Raw genomic sequence first — 19,705 nt, forward strand, 5'->3', positions numbered from 1 at the left:
GGAGGAGGGGGTGCTGCTCCTGCTTCCGTTGCACACAGCTGAAACAAAGGACACATTGAGTAATCTTGGTAAACAGCCTTCTTTCTTTTGCTCCCATGTTTAATTTTTAGTGTTAAAACTACAAATGACTTCAACCAGCTTTGTATTTGTTTCATTATGTAGGCCTTAAAAAAAAGAGAGAGAGAGGTTGTTCTCATCCTCCAATGGAATTTACCAGTTATGCCTGGGCTGGAAAGACTGGCTTTTTATTGAATGCATGCTAGAAATCTTGCTTCTTGTCTTCAGTAATATATTTGACTAGAGGCCCAGTGCATGAAATTTGTGCACAGGAGTGGGGGTCCCTCAGCCCGGCCTGCACCCTCTCCAATCCGGGACATCCCTCTCGCAATCTGGGACCACTGGCTCCTAACTGCTCACCTCCTTGCCTGATTGCCCCTAACCCCTCTGCCTGCCTGCCTGATAGCCCCTAACTGCTCCCCTGCCAGCCTGATCACCCCTAACTGCCTCTGCCTGCTGGCCTGATTGCTCCCTAACTGCCCTCCCCTGCTGGCCTGATCACTCCCAACTGCCTCTGCCTCTGCCTCAGCCCCGCCACCGTGGCTTTGTCTGGAAGACATCCGGAAGATGTCTGGTCTAATTAGCATATTACCCTTTTATTAGTATAGAAGATTGTTTACAAAACACCAATAGCAGCACTTATTGTGTGCCAGACAAAACACTGCACATGTGTTATCTCATTTAAAGTTGATAACAGTATGAGGAATGGACAGTGCTATTAAGACTCCACTTCGGTAGACCAATAAACCAATAAGCCAACCCACAGGATCACGAAGCTGGTAAACAGGAGCACCGGACTCCAGTCTCTAACGTCCCTGACTCCAAAACTCAGAATCTTAACTCCCGCGACACTGCCTCCCCAGCTATGAAACCCAGTGTCCAGGATTCTAACCAACTTCTAAAAACTGTACCAACTGTTGAAAAGATCTTATCACTGGGCGTCCAGAGCATGCTGGGCTACTGACATCGTGCTACTGGGTTCCAACCCGGGACATGTTATTGTGTGAACGTGCTAATGTCTGATTTAAGCACTCATGATTCTTAATCTCCTAAATTCATGTTCCCCTGTGTTTGTTTAGATATGTTACTTCACTGCTGTTTTAGCCACCGAAACGCAATACACGTTATAGATTGGCCTCTCCTGGTAAGTCAGGGACTGCACCACCCGTCCCCTGTGGGACTCATGCTCCGGAAGGGACGTTTCCGTGGTGCGGATTCGTGTTTGTGTCGGTTCCGGTGGCTTTTGGAAGGCCCTGTGACGGGAAAAGCCGGCCAGCTGTCTTTGCCTCCTTGTGTGCTTCAAAGCCCGGGGAGCACGACCGGTATCATCATTGCTATTAAGTGTGAGTGAGCTGGATTTGACAAGAGACAGCAACGCAGAGACGCGGACGGGGACTTGCAAACGCATCTGTTAGGCAGCTTCAAAGGTGCGGTTGACACACTGAACCCCGACTGCAGTTCTAATTCAACTCATCAACATTCCTTCGGGTTTAGTGAAGAGAAAGGGTGTCCTCCCACCCGTCACAGAAGTATTTGCCGTGAATGCACTGAAGCCTGCGCTTCTCACAGCACATGGCGCTCTCTAGACAAATGACGTGGCATCGCCAAAGCACCTCCGAATTGTCCCCTGGAGTCTGAGTTTTAGATCATCTGTTCTGCATTAACCCTCCATTACGTCTCTGCCTCTTTTGTGTTTTGTGTCTGCGCTCAGTCCGTGCTCCTTGGCTAATCTCCTCACACTGAGTTTATCTGGAGGCTCATCTTCATTCATTTCAGCTCCTTCCCCTGGGGGAGGGGTGGACTCAGACAGCAGGGTCACAGGGAAGGGGCTAAATGAGAAGGTAATGCTCCGTCGGCGCCGCTCACACACTGTCAGCACACTGATCTATGTGCCCGGCCACCTGGTCCCCCGCCACTCCATCATCTCCGTTTGCCGGAGAGCGGAGGAAGTTGTTTATTATAGCAATTTTCTTTAGATGTCTTTTTCTGCCTCAAAACTGGCCTGTGGTTAACTTATTTCTCACTTACTGTCATTACAAAGGCCGCTGTCCGTTTCCCCTGCAGGACTCTCCCTCGGTGCGCTATTAATTGGGAAGGGAGTTTCAAAGAGTTAAACACCCCCTTTGCCACTTAACAGGGAGGGGGAAAATGCCTTCACATAAAGGAGAGCTTTTATTTTTAAGACTTTGAAGAAAAGAAGGAATGCTGTACAAACACAGAGGATCACCTTTCAGTCTTAGAATAGCAACCCGTGTTATCTTGTCGTTCCCAATCAGCGTTCACCAGATGGAGATGAAGTTACTTCATAACGAAGCACTCTGATGAATTTCCTCATACCCTCCCACTGCAAGACAGCTTGACAGAGAATGTGACTCAGTCATTGTTTTTGTGTGTGTGAGTGCGAGACAGAAGCAGAGACAGAGAGAAACAGAAGCAGATGGAAAATGAGGAAGAGAGAGAGGAAGTGGGGAGAGAAAGACGGTGGGGGAAGAAGAAATGGGGCAGGGAGGAAAGGGGTGGGATTGTGGGGACGAGAGAGAGGGCAGAGCTGGCAGAAAAGCTCATCTCAGTCACTTCCAAAGAATGTATCATCTCTAAGTGGGCACCTTAACTGGTCATGAAAAAAAAAAGTGTGTTTTTAATTATTGTCAAGGCCCCCTAAAATTATATATTATTATTATTTTTTTAATATATTTTATTGAGTTTTTACAGAGAGGAAAGGAGAGAGATAGAGAGTTAGAAACATCGATTAAAATTATATATTAGACACACCTTTTGCACAGTGCTTAAACAAACAAACAAAAAAGGGTCGGTGGCCTTATATGACCTATATATTATCTCAAAATGGAAAAAAAGTCAAGTTTTCAGCTATACTCAAAAGCCCAGCACATCTATGTTGAGTTCAGATTAAGTGATTATTTTTCAACAAGTCATGTGTAAATGTCAACTCAGATCTTCAGTTTTCACATTTCTACCACTTCAAAATTTAATTTCTTACGCAACTCACACACACTAAATGTTGGGTGTGGAAGTAACATACTTAGTTTTTCTTGGTCTTCCCAAACTCCATGAACTAAACAATGCGGTGGTCTATACATGACCTCCTAAAGGCTATAGAAATAGAAGCTGATTTTTCAATCTTTCAGATGACTGACGAGTGAATTCATTCAATGAGCAATTCCTTAGACTTTATTCCAGGCTCATGTTGTGTGGAAGGAGTTGAGTAAGAAAATGTGGGAATGAACCAGTTGGTAATAACTGTATCTGCAGTGGCCTCAGGATGTGTGTGACTGCCAGATCAATACTGACTTCTTTTGGTGCTGGTTCTGCATGTGCCTGAGGAGTCTTTCCCCGGGGGGCAATGCACAAATACAATACAGGGCCCTGGAAATGAGCTCTTTTCCTCCAACTCATTTACATATATATGTGTATTTCTCAATGAGATGTTGATTGATGGACTTAACTAATGCCTAACATTTTTAAGATCTAAGACAATCATATAAACCCTCGGTTATCTTGTGAATTTCCAGCATTGTGTCCGTGACATGCAGCTCTTGCAAATGCGGACACATGGAGAGCCAAAGGTTCCCAGGAGAATGCACGTGTGGAAGGGAGACTGCATTTTAAAACGGGGCGGGCGCACGCCTCGGTGATAGAAGTAACGGTCTGTTTTCCATTTAGACTGAGCTTCCCTATGAAGACGTTCTGCACAGCTTTGACAGATACACATAACCAGAAGCAGACGACCTTGCCTTTGGGGTTAACTGACAGCCGTCAGTTACTCCCAGGATCGCATCAGCCTGCCTTCCTTGCACTAGAAAACGATCAGAAATAAGGGTCTGGGAAACCCACCACCTTGGGAAGGCAAGTGGCTATTCTCTCAGACGGGGGTGAGTCCATTGTGAGCCAACTGGTCAGAAACTTCTCCTGTGTAAACTGCTCACTTTTGGGGAAGGCAAGCATTTCAGCCACCATGCTGATTCCTCAAATGCAATTCAGGAGATCAAATGTCGATACTTTAAATGCTGTTGACTGTACTCAACTTTCAGCTCAACCCAGTTCTAAGACTAGTCCTGAGAGATGATGAAACCCTGTGGTTTTTAAATGTGTCCCTTAGAAGTCTGGGCATGTCAGAGATTACAGCTGCGGTTTGGGACAGAAGCAAAAATGGGGTAAGAAGAGGCTGGTCTCCGGGCCTCTCATGCCTGCCTTTGGTCCGAGAAACTTTGCTGTCATTTAACTTATTTATCGTCTCTATGTGTGATTTTTTTCAAACTGGAAAGAAGATTCCACTTTTTAAATGTATAAATGAATTTTATCACTGGAAGCTCTTCGTCCAATAAATATATATTTTTTGAGCAACTACGATGTCCCAGGTACTAAGTCAGTACCTGGAAGCTGCAAAGATGAGTCAGTCCTCGTGCTAATGTAGGATTCCGGGGGCTATTAAAGTGCACAAGGACAGTGTTGTAGAGTACAGCGGAAGGCACAGTTTAGCGTGAGTTCGGGGAAATCATTTCCCAAATGAGAAAACTGGGATCCAGATCGATGAAGTGGCTCCTGCACCGTGGCACGGGGAAGAGCAGCAAGTAGCCCGTGCTGCCAACTGTTCACACAACGCTCCCTGCACCAGCCCATGCGCTTCCCAAAGAAGGGGATCCACATACCGGGACTCACTCTTTACATCCCTTAAAGAGCCAAGACATGATCTGTGTCTTAACCACTGTGTATTCCCTATGTCTAGTTCAAGGCACCCAGCAAATGGCTCATTTTGCTCAGACAAAGAGAGGAAGTAAGCAGGGGAGAATTACTTTGCAAGTAGTTACCTAAGTCAATACACACCAAGGCAGTCGAAGATGGGAACTAGCTAAGCTATTGGGAGGGTCTGATTAATATATATAAGTGAGATAAAAATAGGGACAGTATGCTCTAACCGGTTTGGCTCAGTGGATAGAGCATCGGCCTGCGGACTGAAAGGTCCCAGGTTCAATTCCGGTCAAGGGCATGTACCTTGGTTGCGGGCACATCCCCAGTAGGGGGTGTGCAGGAGGCAGCTGATGGATGTTTCTCACTCATTGATGTTTCTAACTCTCTATCCTTCTCCCTTCCTCTCTGTAAAAAATCAATAAAATATATTTAAAAAAAAATAGGGACCGTATCCTTAACATGCCATCCTCATGTGCTTTGGTAAACACACCCTCCTGCCGACTTTTACACTATGAGAGGAACTTACTGAACAGATATTTTAAGTGGCTGAGAGAGAAAGTGCTTTCTTTCACAGACTTATACTTTCTGTGGATGCAACAGCATTTTTTATTTTGGTCGGTTCCCACACTTTGATTTTTAGCACCCCCCAGGATTGTAAAACGCATTCAACATTTTTATATTGGAGTGAACATATTTTTGGCTCCCAGAGTATTCATTCTGGTTCAATTCACAGTTGTATGGAGAGGCGTATGAATTTGAACTCCCTTTAAAGAATACAGCCATGGATCACTTGGATATTGCTATACAGTCTAGTTTTGGGAAAGTGTAATTTATTGCTTACTATGATTTTAACTTTTTAAAATCACTGTGTTATATCGATTTAGGAAGGTCTGACCGCATGACAAAAACTGGCCTGAAATTTGATGTTCTCCTGAGAGGAATAATGTATAATTTAAATATTAAAGTCATTAACCCCAATATTTTTAAAAGATAAAATAGACATGATACTAGGTCACTGGATTTGATTTTTTTAAATCTCCCAACACATTTGCAAGTTTTGAATGAAACCACAACTCCTTTAAAAATACAAGCAATTCATGTCCAATTAATCAAGAACATTTCCCTGTAGGTTACTTTCAGACAGGTCACATTCCTAGGACATTAAGCTTTCATTGATTCTGTAAGTAGAATGAGTACAAGTAGTGTGACTTTGTAAGCAAATGTGACCTTATTCCATTGCAGCGAAACTATGGTTTTGCATTAATAGAAATATTATTATAGTTCTTACTTTTATTTATATGGTCATAAAAATTATTTAAAAAAATATAGCCCAGCCACGTTTGCTCAGTGGTTGAGTGTTGACCTCTGAACCAGGAGGTCAGGGTTCGATTCCCAGTCAGGGCATATGCCTGATTGTGAGCTCTATCCCCAGTAGGGGGCTTGGAGGAGGCAGCTGATCAATGATTCTCTCTCATCAGTGATTTTCTATCTATCTCTCCCTCTCCCTTCCTTTCTGCAATCAATAAAAATATATTTTTTAAAAATTATATAATACATATCCAATTGAAACTGGGGAAGATTTTATGTTTTTATAATTTTATTTAGATCTACATAATATTTCCCCTTATATTATAGTAGCTCCCCCATATCCTCCCCAAGGCACTGCCTGTATTTGCAAACAGATGGACTGATGAACCTGACCAATTTTGGAGAACTCCCTCACCCACTGAGGTCATCCTTCTATTTCTTAAAAATAGCTCCTAAACATCAGAAAAAAAATTGGACCTAGTGAACAACCCAAAGATTTAATTAATTTCAGCCAGGTCTAAAATAATATAGATGAGTGAGATATGGAGCTATGCTTAGATCAAGCAAAGCACAAATAAAAATTCTCAGCCTGAAGCCGGTACAACACTCAGTGACAATGTGTCCATTATCTGGTTAATGTGATCAACACCGAGAGTGCCAGGGGATATTCCGGGCTCTGAAGATGAAAGCGAGAAGGGAACTCTGTTATTCCGCTGTGCACTTTCCATCATTCTTGTCTGACTCTTTGTTGTGGTTTCCCTACGGATGATATATGTTTAACAACAAGCCTGAAATTACCAACAGGACTGTCGACACCTACTGGAGTGGCTCTGTGTTTACGAACAAAACCGGAGAAACAACAACAAAGAAGGGCCGCTTGTCACGAGGGAGTAAACCACACATTTCTCACGAGGAGCGACTTGCGCGTGCCTGTGACTGCGCATGGCAGAAGCCGTGGGAGGCCCCTCGTCCCCTTCCCGACCTATATTATTTTTCAGCCACAGACCTCGGTGTGTGTACATTTGCTCAGAGATGGATCAGAGGCCTCTTGGCAAAGCTAGTAAAGCCATGTTGCTCTAAAACATAAACCTTGCGCGCGGTATACCCCACCCCTAAAGAAAACATACCTTTCGAAAGAAAAGAAAACGATGTTTGTGGCTTAGATGCTGAGTAGAAAAGAAATAGAGCAAACATACACATCTAAAGAAAAAGATTTGGGGGAAAAAAAAAAGTCCAGAAATCCCTAATCAGAGAGTTCAATCCCTGGGGCCTTAGGTTTAATGAAAGCGCAATTTCAGGGGCTGGATGCACGGTTGAGCTCCCGCCACCCTAACTTCAGTCCAGTTTGATTCGGGGTTCCTATCTTCTCCCCTGAGAGACCTGAGGGGGTTGGAAGAATATCCTGTGCTGATGGCTTCTCTCAGACTTAGTGTTGTGAAATCTCTGAGGGACCTTCTATCACACAGACAGAGGTGATAGGACCTGCTGCCTCAAATTGGTAAGACAGTGGAGGTTAACTCATGGTCAAGATCAAGGGCCTAGCTACAAACTCAAATGCTGGACCTATTGGGGCCAGAAGTTCTTTTATTTTTTTAAAGAGATGTCAAAAATCAGTATTTTTAAAAATAGGAAATCACCTTATATTAAAGTATTGATCCATTTTGTTTTAATATGCAAATCTGGGATCTGGATTTGACCTGTGGTCAGCAGTTGGCTAATCATGGTCTGAGGTTTAGATTTTAAAAATATACGTGCAATACACTCAGAGGGCAAAATGATGATCATGGTTACAAATATTATGTGCCAAGGGACTCTGGAAGCATTGGACTTAGCTTAAATTATCCTCAAACTGGCCTTAATAGTTAGCTAGTATTGTTTGTCCATATTTCAGATGTGGGTATTAAGAGATTAAGAAACTTGCCCAAGTGTATAGCTAGTTAAGAATCTATACTTTGCACGCTAGCTGGTTTGGCTCAGTGGATAGAGCGTCGGCCTGCAGATCAAAGGGTCCCCTGGTTCGATTCGGGTCAGGGGCATGTACCTTGGTTGCAGGCTCCTCCCCTGCCCGGGCACTGGTCAGGGCACATGTAGGAGGCAACCAATCGATGTGTGTCCTCTCACATCAATGTTTCTCTCTGTCTTTTCCTCTCCAACTCTCTCTAAAAATCAATGGAAAAATATCCTTGGGTGAGGATTAAAAAAAAAAAAGAGTCTGTGCTTTCCACCACACTACTTGTACAATATCTGACTTAGAATCCAGAGTTACAGTAGGTCATTTTTTAAAACTGTCTTCTACTCATTTTCCTTAGTAAATGTTTAAGGCTAATGCCTTTAATAACAATAATTATTAGTATAATTATAATTATTGTAATTATTGAATTAAGCTACTGTTTCCTTTAATTGAGAAGAGCAGCATCACCCCCCCTCGATCGGAAAGATCTGGGCTACAGTTCAACACTGCTTTTCCCCTCACTGTGTGAGTTAGGCAAATCTTTTAAGCTTTCTTCACACTCCACTGCTTATTTTTCTGGCACATCAGTGAGGTAGGTTTTCTATCCCAATTTTGTGGGTGAGAAACTAAAGCTTGAAAATGACTAATGTGAGTGCCTGGTTATGTAAGCCCTCAGTTCGTGGGGGCCAGTGTGATTCTACCCAACCCGAAGCACATCACTTGTCTCTGAAAGCAAATGACCAGCCCCGGCTTCTACACTGAACGTTCTGAGGACCAAAGAAAAGGTACACGTGACAACAGTCTGCAGAGCCATTTGCAGATACGCCGGCTGTTTTCATTACCGTTATTAGCCATTCATACCGCTAAGAACCTGACAGCCTCCAAGAGCAAGGTGGCTTGTTGTGACTGAAACTTTCTTGGCCCTCAGGCCAGTGTCCTTTCTGCTCCATCACTCTGCGCGCCCCCCGCCCCAGCCTGGCCAGCAGACCTATGCAGGGAATTGCAGCAATGGGCTATCCCAATGGCAGACACAGACACACGGGAACGATGTAAAAGTGCTCCTCTACGTACTCAGCATTCGGGACAGCCGCGTGCCACAGTGAGAGGCTGGCGTCTAAATGCGAAACTCACACATTTTCTTGGGGACCCATTGGATCCCTGCCCTTTCCCCCCTAAATGGAGTTGCTGCCTCTTCCCCTTTGCACTCTGAAATCGAGCCTGTTAGGAGACATGGACTAGAAAGACTGGGGCTCTCAGAGCTCCTCAAGCTGGGACCATCACTACCCACTCAGCAGGAGGCGCTGGGAACCGAATGAGCAGAGGGGCTTACTTCAAAGACCAGCGTCTCGTTAGTGGGTCCTGGCGCGTACAGACGTTCCGGGCGGTTGAAGGGGCGCTGGTACTCAAACACGGTCCCGGAGAAGAGGAACTCCCCGGGCCAGTCGATGCTCCAGCCCCCCGTCAGGTAGTACTTTTGATGGAGGCTCCGGACGGCGAGGTAACTGGAGGACATCTGCAGCTCCTGGACTTCGATGCTTCGGGCTCCCGCCGGGATGACGACCACCGGGTAATATTCTAAGCGGGAAGAACAGAGCACGTTTGTTTTCCACGGGAGGTGACCAGAAAGGCTCCGGCATGGAGTGGCCATTTTTTGTAAGGGAGGTTTTTGAATCATCAACTGACATTCATTTCTACTCTTATGAAGTGAGAGTGATTGGTAATTTTTTTTAAAAAATATATTTTATTGATTTTTACAGAGAGGAAGGGAGAGGGATAGAGAGTTAGAAACATCGATGAGAGAGAAACATCGATCAGCTGCCTCCTGCACACTCCCTACTGGGGATGTGCCTGCAACCAAGGTACATGCCCTTGACCGGAATCGAACCTGGGACCCTTCAGTCCGCAGGTGGACGCTCTATCTGCTGCACCAAACCGGCCAGGGCAGTGATTGGTAATTTCATTTTCCGAGTGGCAGGAGCACGGGAGAGAGAGATGTATGTGGCTGTCTTCAGCAGCCGTGTGCGGACTGAAGGTACTGCGCAAGGCCACGGAACTCAAGGATGCGATTTATTTTGCATCTACTGAGGAGAAAGTGAGAACTGTGTACTCTCACAGTGATATGCAGAAAACAGGGCTCCAAGTTTAACCTTACTCAAGATGTTTAGATAATTGCTTCAAATACTCATCCAACATTTGAGGGGGTATTATCTAAGTTTTGCAATAAGTTCTCTATTTAACGAATGAATGTGGGGCGTGGGACAGCCTGATCAGCAGATTCAGACTGCCAAGTAGAAGGGCGTTTGTTTGAACACATCTGAGATGAGTGTGTTGCGAAAACCCTTCACAGGAAAATCCCCACCTGTCCTCCCTAGCTCTTGCAGAAGTGTAAAAGCCATCATCTGCCCTGTGTCAGGTGACCCAGGCAAAGATGCTCGGCCACATCTAGCATCACTTGAACTTGATCAGTAGCAGAAGATGTGTCCCACCAGGGACAGCCATGGAGCAGCAGCGTCTCTTACCATTTGCTTTATGCTGGTTGAGGTACAGGCCTTTATAAAACTTGCAAGTCGAATTATCACCTTTGCAAACACCACAGGCATCAGAAACTGCTTTAGAGCCAAGTTCATGATCGCATCCCACTGGCTGTGACAAGAAGGCAAAGAGCGAGAAAAAAAACAAAGGTCAGAGAAGCCAGTGGCTAGGAATAACCAAGCGGTCCGCGGTTTCCTGTATTTGCAGAACCTTGGGAAGGAAGTTCAGCTTTACGATGAAAGCACACTGTCAAGTTTGACTGACTCGGAGTTCAAATCCTTCCCTGCCATTCATGACTAGATTTATGCCCAGGCAATCATATAACTTATGTAAGCTTAGACTCGTCATCTGTAAAATCAGAATGAAAAGTTACCATTGCTACCAATGGCAGGTGAGCCAGCTCTACTACCGAAACCTAAAAATGCTGAACGAACACACACACACACACACACACACACACACACACACCCTGAAGAGATCAACAATCTCACAATCAAATTAAAAGAGAAAGTGGGTACCCAAATAAAACTACTAGAAAGAAATAGTAGTACTATTTCAAACACACGTGTGAGGTTCTAATCATATAGTGAATGTATTTAGTGAATACGCAATAAAAGTTTACATTCTTATTTCATTTTTACAGCTACTATGTACAGGAGGCTACGTCATAGGGTTAATGTTGCCCCTTAACCCTATGCCACCTGCTTTTCTGCAGACAGACTCTCTTGCCACCCTTCTCACATTTGCCATCTGATATGAGGAAACACAAACATGATCAGACATCCCAAAGCAGAAAGGTTCTCTTACTTCACAGATCCCATCAATACAAACATCATTTTTGTTTGGGGAGCAAGGAGTTCCGTCTTTCACCTTGCTGGACATTGCGAAAAAAAACTCAAAGTTCTCAGCCTTGCAGTACAGTCTACACCGGTCTTCCTCTAGAAGCAAAGAGAGCAAGAGAGGACACGGTAAGAGGAAATCACAGGACAACGACATGCCCTCCAAAAGGATGAATTACATTTATTTAAAATGCTAGCATGATCAAAATGGAAAATGTTACTTACAGGTTTGTGTGTGTGTGTGTATGTGCGTGTGTGCGTGTGTGCATGTTGGTACATGTGTGCTCATGTATGTGGCTTTAAAAAATACAAACACCAGTTAGTAATCCCTATAAAGTTGCTTTAACATCAATATGTAAGAATCTAATTTTTTCCAATCCTTAGTTCTAGTACGATATACACGTGGATTGTGTAGCTACTCTGCTTGGATAGTAAATATTTGAGGCTTCCTTGGCCCTACTGTCTGCCATTGATAACTTATAAATGAAGGAGTGTTTAAAGTTCCCATAAATCTTTATATTTATATTTTAAATTTTAGTTTTCAATACAGTTGACATTTAATAATATTTTATATTAGTTTCAGGTATACATCACAGTGGTTAAACCATTATATAATTTACAAAGTGATCCCCCCAATAGTTCAGGTATCCACCTGGCAACATACATAGTTACCTCAATATGATTGACTATATTCCCCGTGCTGTACTTTACATCCCCATGACTATTTTGTAACTACAAATCTGTGCTTCTTAATCCCTTTTCACCCAGCCCTCCACCCTCTCCCTTCTAGCAACCATCAGTCTGTTCTCTGCATCTGAGAGTCTATTTCTGTTTTCTTTGTTCATTTATTTTGTGTTTTTAGGTTTCACATATAAGTGAAATCATACCCTATTTGTCCTTCACCAATAAAACTTTATAATTTTCATAAAAATGCAGGTCAGACTTGGCTCACAGGCCATAGTTTGCTGACCTGAGATTTAGGACATGATTTACTTTAGATATTTATTCAACTAAGCGAAAAAATATTTAGGCATTTCTGAAAAAAGACGTATGTCAATAATGTTTATAAAACACACAGAGAAGTATCATATCATGAAAAGGAAGAGGAAGCAAATAAACTGAACTTAAAGGCTAAAAAAAGTAAGTTTTATTGACCACTAAGTTACTGAGATTTCAGATATCACAGGCAAAAAATGAGAGCATTATACTTATAGAGGTCTTGTTATCAGAAAGACGTTGTTATGCTGATTTCTCAAATAGAAAGAGTTGTTCTAGTCCAGGAACTACAGATGACATTTCTCATGAGACCTGACGTAGGCAGCCCTGTGTGATATCCCTGACAACATCTTACAACAAATGTGTAAACAGTTTGCAAACAGTTGTGCTTCATAAACTCTCTCAATAAAGGACAAAGCCAAAAATGAGGAAGAAGGTCAATTATTATGTTCCAAATATGCAGATGTGTGGATGGATGAACTTTTTCAAATATATTTTTATTGATTTCAAAGAGGAAGGGAGAGGGGGAGAGAGATAGAAACATCAATGATGAGAAAGAATCATTGATTGGCTGTCTCCTGCAGACCCCCTACTGGGGACCGAGACCATAACCGAAGCATGTGCCCTTGACCGGAATCAAACCTGGGACCATTCAGTCCGCAGGTCAACACTCTATCCATTGAGCCAAACCGGCTAGGGACAGTTTTTTTTTAAAATAGCAGTTTTATTTAATGCCTACTAACGTTTGCATTTGAGATTCGGGAGCTGAAATTAACACAATCTAGAAAGCTCCATTTTTCCAGCACAGGTTCCTGAGCAACTTATAAATTAGTTCATTAAAAATACAGAAGAAGGAAAAGAGCTCACTACTGTCAGACAAGAATGGTCTACATGCCCTCACGGGATGATGGCTCAGTGGATAGAGTGTTGGGCTGAGGACTGAATGGTCCTGGGTTTGATCCTGGTCAAGGGTAGGGTCAATCCCTGGCCCTGGTTGGGGCATGTGCGGGAGGCAACCAATCAATGTGTCTCTCTCACATCGATGTTTCTCTCTCTCTCCCCCTCTCTTCCACTTTCTCTAAAAATCAATGGGAAAATATCCCCAGGTGAGGATTAACAACAACAAAAAAGAAGAAAAAAAGGATGGTCTACATTTAAAAGGAGAAGAGGGAGGGGTGGACAAGAAGGCCTTTGCTTTTCTGTCTCCCTCCACTGGGATTTGAGATCCTAAGGCTGGGGTTTCTGTCTTATTCAATCTAGTTTCCTTGGCATTGGGCAGGGTGTCTGCCAGGCAGTAAGCATCATCAAGGGAGCATGGATGAGTTCTAATAAGTGAACGGAAATAATGAAAAAGAAATAAGTAGAACAATGACAGCTTATTCTGCACAGGTAACAGAAAGCACATTAAATTTGCCTATTAGAACTAAAATAAATGTTGTGATGCTTAGCCAAAATAAAAACTAATTAATTTAAAAGTACAATACATGCCATTACTTTAAGTTATAATAAGTCCTAAGAACTTAGTATGGAGATAATGTGTGTGTGTGTGTGTGTGTGTGTGTGTGTGTGTGTACATACTCTGCAAATAGGCCTTCCCATGCTTGTAATCATCGAACATGTCAGTTACTGAGTATGGTGTCTCCATGGGGCATATATGGTTTCACGAATTTTTAGTCTGGATAATTCATACCAATTTCAATTAACATCCCTGGGAGACTTAATTGCTGAAATGTCAAAGGTAAGTTTGGAAATATAAGTGCATTCCAAACACATGAATACTTTGGCTTACAGATGTGGGAGACAAGGGGTGTCTTGTGAAATAAAAAAGTGTGGAAAAATAAACAAAACCTATGGAACTGAGAAAACACATGAGCCAGGATGGGTCTGGGGAACAAAAGATAAAAACTGAAACTTTCATACAGGCAGCGATTTCTTCTGAGCTGTTCGTTCACATTACCGTCCATGTGAAGACATATTTATTTGAGGGTTGCACAGACCAAATTACCTTCCACTTTCGTATAGGGTTTCCACTGGTAGAACCATCCCCGGAAAGGTTTGCTGTTATATTCTGCACACTGCTGGGCTCGAAAATCCAAGCTATTCTCATGGCAAGGGTTAATGTTGCACAGCTGATAAATGCGGCCGGAACCTGGACAGAACTTGCCACCATACTGAGGCCTAAAGAGAAGAGTAAAGAACTTTAATGCTAGCAGACAAAGGGCTCACTATTCGTCACAGAGGGTACTATACAGAGGAACAATCCAGAGGGTGTTGTCCCGCATATATAGTCTATTATGAGAACGGAAGTCTGTAGCATACACCTTGTCATATCCCTTCTTGTATCCATGGCAGACATAACTAATCAATCAAAGACCATTTTTTCCTTGTTTGTTTTGTTTTTTTGGCAGAGCCTGACATTTCCTTAAAATCCCCCTTTAACACAGCCCTCAAGGTAGCCGCTTATCACTGCTCACCAACTGGAACTGGCAGGTTAGATCAAACTTATTTGTCATTTCTGATCCAATTTGTACATCCTGGCAATTTCCTTAAAAACTGATGAAAGCGTATTTTGACACTCATCCTATCACCTTATATGTTAGGAAACCTGTAAACGCACCTCAATGTTCTTATTAATGTAGATGTGTGCCACACACACACACCCTATGTTGGCATCAAAGCTCTTCAAATGCAAACCCAAGCCACTCGCCAGCTTCTCTCGCATTTCTAAACACTCATCCTCTTCCCACAGGCCATCTGGCACCTGCTGCTGCATGCAAATTCCGGACCCTGGGGAGACGGAGCAGAAAGCCCCATTTGCCATGCTGCCCAGGCCAGCTTTGTCAGTCCCTGGGCTGATATTTTGATTACTGTCTGACTCTTGTGTGTTTTATTCTAATTGTTCCTAAGCTCCGAGGCAAAACATTCCCTCGTTTTCATCTGCACAATCACTTTTTAACTTTGCAGGTGGCCTACTCTCTTCCTGCCAAGCACGATGGGAAATGGATTTCAAGAGTAGGGAACCCCATCAGAACATAAATAATTAGGATCTAATGGCAAACGCTTTAAGATCTTGGTAGGCAGGCTGCAAAACATCAGAAAGCAAAATAAAGGGAAAAAGGAGCACAAGCCACACGGAAAGTCACCACTAGCATCGTGTCCAGCTTAGTCCGGGCACAGAGCAATTGCTTCTTTTCAGCCGCACTATTTTTTTGGCGGTTTCCTCCAAAGGCTAAAACCCAAGGATGGATCGTCTCACACCAGAGCTCAATGCAAACATGTAACACGAAAGAAGCCTCCAGGTTAATAAACTGATGTGATTAACATTCCTTGTCTCTTTAGGAAGCGCAGGAATGATTTATCAAGTCCTCCTAGAACTGCATGCGAAAATGGATTCAGCAGAAACGGGAAGTGTCACGCTGCCAGAATGAGATTTTTCTGCTATTTCAAAACATTCTGGAGTAACTACTTAAACATCCAGCAGTCACTGGGCTAGATCAAGTCCCCGAGGACTTCTTAAATCATTACCTAAAAAGCACTGAGCAAAACTTTAAAGGGCCACATCTGACAGTCTTCCTATCGCTGGTCATCTTTAGAGAGCCGATGCCAAGCTTTCTCAGTGTAAGACTCTCCGTCTGAGATTTTACACATAACCTGCATTTCGACGATTTAAACGCAACCAAGTGAAAGATGACCACATGTGTTACTTTTTTCAACGCTGAAACGATAACAGGGGAAAGACCTCAAAGCTCATAGAGCCATCTCCTCATTTGATAGATGAGACGAGTGGCTGATAGAGCTCACAAAACTTGCATAAAGGTCACAGGGCTACAGGAGAGTGGAGCTAAACCTCTTATCTCCGGGCTCTCCGCCCACTGCACTCTGCCTGCGCCTCACTGTGAGGCAGTAGGACCCGTGCACGGGAGAGGAAGAGTAACACACAGTGGCTGGGGAGCTGGCCTTCGCTAAGGCTGCAGATCTGGACTGAAATATTCTCTGCCTCTTCCCAGCTTGTCTTTAGGCAGTTTTATTCTAATCTGTAAAGTGGGGGCAATTGTGACAATGAACTGAGACCACTTTTGGAAAGAATTTAGGACACAGTCTCGGGCCCAGTTTGCACAAGTAAATCATGACTGTATAAAAATGCTTTCTACTTGTAATGACTGGCAAGCATTTGGACTTTTCCATCAAATCTTCCAATACAGGTCCATTTTTCTGCAGCTGTGAGCATGGGTGTTAGGATAAGTTAACAGAAAATTCATCGGGGGCACCCCTTGGTATAATAACTTAAGATTTTAAAAGAAAGGTAGAAAGTGAGAAAACAAATGTCTAGGCACATGATTTTGTGTTTACATTAGACTATTTTAAAGTTTACCCATAATTTGCTTCTGCATAATTTGTTAGGTCCTCCCTGTAAATGGTTATCATATTGGCTGGCTGATATTAGAACCATGTAGGGAGCCCTACTAAATACACAGACACAGTCTTGGGCCCTTCCCAGACATTTTCCCTAAGAATATATGGTGGGGAAGATCCAAACCTCATTTTTTTAACGCACACTTGGTGATTCTGATCATTAACCGGGCCTAGAAATTACCAGTTGGGAAAAGAGCCAGCGGTTGGATTCAATTATTATTCTGAAGCTATGAACCTAGTGGTGTATTATTCTTTCTCAAGTAGACTCACATTTTAGGGAAAAGCTCTAGAATGCCTTAATGTGTTTAATTTTCACAGTTTTCCTAAACAGTTTATAGGAGTTTTACTAGGCTCCCTTAAGTATCATCATTTAATTGCCAGGGACCCAGGAAAAATGTCAAAGGATTAAGACTGTAGGCCCTTGGTCCTACTCTAACATGATCAGCTTGGTGACTTGGGCAAGAATTGCTGCTGTGAGTGGGACCCTCTGCCACCCTACTTATAAAAAAACTGGATGAGACAACAGATTGCAACTCACGGAAGAATAAAAGGGGCCACATGTACCTGGGATTGGCCATTCCCGGACCAGATTAACCTGTCAAGTCTTGGGAAGCTGAAATGCATCCCCGAATTGGCCAGGAATAACTCACTTTTTATGAAACAAAAATGTGTTCTGGGAAAACCATCATGGTGTGAAATAAAAAGCTCGCATTGCCTCCACATGAAAAAATAAAAATGGTCAGGCTGAGTGATGGGAACAGACCGAATGTTTGAACTGAAGAAAGGAACCTGCAGGGACGAGAAAAAAGCAGCTGTACTACAACCAAGTGAAATAGGAACAGAGAACATCTAGCCCAGTGGTTCTCAACCTTGGCTGCACACTAGAATCACCTGGGAATCTTTTTAAAATCCTGATTTCTGGGCCTCATCCTCCGGAAATTCTGTTTCTTTGTTATGGGGTGAGGCCACAACATTAGTAACAAAGAAACAGAATTTCCGGAGGACGAGGCCCAGAAATCAGGATTTTAAAAAGATTCCCAGGTGATTCTAATGTGCAGCCAAGGTTGACAACCACTGATCTAACCCAATGGCCTTGGGATAGTCGACCACTAGCTTGTTTCATTTGTGACTTCGAACTGAATGAAAGCAAACAGTACCCTGACTAGACTTATTTAAAATTAAAACTGCACCAAATGGAACTACTTTAGTGATTAATTCTCCTATTAGGCATCTCTAAAATTATGATAGGGTATTTCCACGAACAATGCCCTATTACCATGAGAGCTCTCAATCCAGCAGATATGGGAGAGGTTTCCTTTAAATCTCAGGGGCGCCATTCATGCACTTTACCAGCAGGGCTGTTAAATTAGGCAATCTATTTCTTTCTTGGGGGGGAAAAAATCGAGATTGTAAAATGTAGTGAAGTATGAAAACCAGATCCATGAAATATGTTGCAAAAATGAAAAGTAATATGATGAATTTTAACAATCCTATCCAAGACACGGGCTGTGTTCAAAGCAGACAAGAGTGGTTTTAATAACCTGGTATAAATTGTACATGTACCACAAACCTCCCTACCATTACACACAGTCACTCGGTCTGACTAAGGCAGTCAGTCTCTGGGGATGACTCTGCCCCTACAGGACATTTGGCAAGGTCCGGAGACAGTGTGGTTGTCATAACTTGGAGACTGTGGGGAGGGGTGTTAAGAGGGGAAAGGCTAGGGATGCTGCTAAACATCCTGCTATGTACAGGGCCAACTCCCACAGCAAAATAACGATCCGGCTGAACATGCCAACAGTGCCCTGGCCGAGCAGCTCAGTTGGTGAGAGTGTTGTCTTGATGTACCAAGGTTGTGGGTTTGATCCCTGGTCGGGGCACATACAAGAATCAACCCATGAATGTCTAAATACATCGAACAATAAATTGATCTCTCTTTCTCTCTCTCTCTCTCAGTCTCTCTCTCTCTCTTTTTCTCCTTCTCTCTCTAAAATCAATAAGTTAAAAAAATTAAAATAACCTGTCAATAGTGCCGACATTGAGAAATCCTACGTTCGCCTGAGCTAGCCCAATGCGTGTCTAGCAAGCCATGGTTGATGTATCTCCCAACCCTCCCTGGTATTTTGGAACAAAATGGCCTCTTGACCCAGCTCACTTACATAAAGTATCACTGTCTCTTTACAAATTTGCTTGGGCTTTCGTTTCATCATTTACTTTAGTTCTCAACCTACCAAGCAGTCCTGCGATATTTACAACCTGCCAGGCACTTTTAAAGAGCACTTTACAGATATGAACTCAGTTGATGAAGGTACTATCTTTAGCCCACTTTACAAGTGAGGAACCTAGAGTGGGAGAGGCCGTGGTCCATGGCCACAGCCCTGGAAGCGGTGGGCCACGAGGCCAACCCAGGTGATTGGGACCGAGTCTGTATTCCCACCCCCCGCGCTGTGCCACACTCAGGTTCTGTTGTACAAACCAACACCTCTATTTTCCATCATCCCATCACATTCTCCTTTCTCCATAGCATCCGCCCAAGTCCAGTTGCATTAGTCAGGCCTCTCCCCACTGCTTCTCAGGGCCAGCCCTCTGTTGCCCTGTGTTCCTAGTGAGCTTTCAGATGAAATGATGAAAACCAGAACCTTCACTGAATGCCCATTAGGTGCTCCTTGGTGTGTCAGAGATTCTACAGGTGCAATTTTTAATCCTCCGCAAACCTTTTAGGTATTATCATCTCCATTCTTTACACATAGGCCCAAGCTCACAGCTCACATGACCTTCCCAAAGCCACATCATGAATACATGGAAGGCCAGACATCTGGGGTCATAGCAGTCTGTCTCCTGAACTTGGGCTGTTTCTACAGAACCATGTCAATCAGGAAACATACATGTTTCCTGTGGGAAT

At 43.4% G+C, this 19,705-nt stretch overlaps 1 protein-coding gene across 1 annotated transcript in view; it reads right to left on the reverse strand.

Annotated features, from left to right (window-relative positions):
- ADAMTS18 (ADAM metallopeptidase with thrombospondin type 1 motif 18) overlaps positions 1–19,705 on the reverse strand; it is a 132,455-nt gene that overhangs the window by 22,192 nt on the left and 90,558 nt on the right. The window contains exons 12-15 of the mRNA XM_006754470.2: positions 14,396–14,568; positions 11,363–11,493; positions 10,543–10,666; positions 9,354–9,598 (exon numbers count right to left, since the gene is read on the reverse strand). Coding sequence (XP_006754533.1) covers positions 9,354–9,598; positions 10,543–10,666; positions 11,363–11,493; positions 14,396–14,568 — 673 coding nt within the window. The remainder of the gene's footprint in view (positions 1–9,353; positions 9,599–10,542; positions 10,667–11,362; positions 11,494–14,395; positions 14,569–19,705) is intronic.

The sequence above is a fragment of the Myotis davidii genome, unplaced genomic scaffold, assembly GCF_000327345.1.
Source record: "Myotis davidii unplaced genomic scaffold, ASM32734v1 scaffold391, whole genome shotgun sequence".
NCBI classification, from domain to species: Eukaryota; Metazoa; Chordata; class Mammalia; order Chiroptera; family Vespertilionidae; genus Myotis; species Myotis davidii.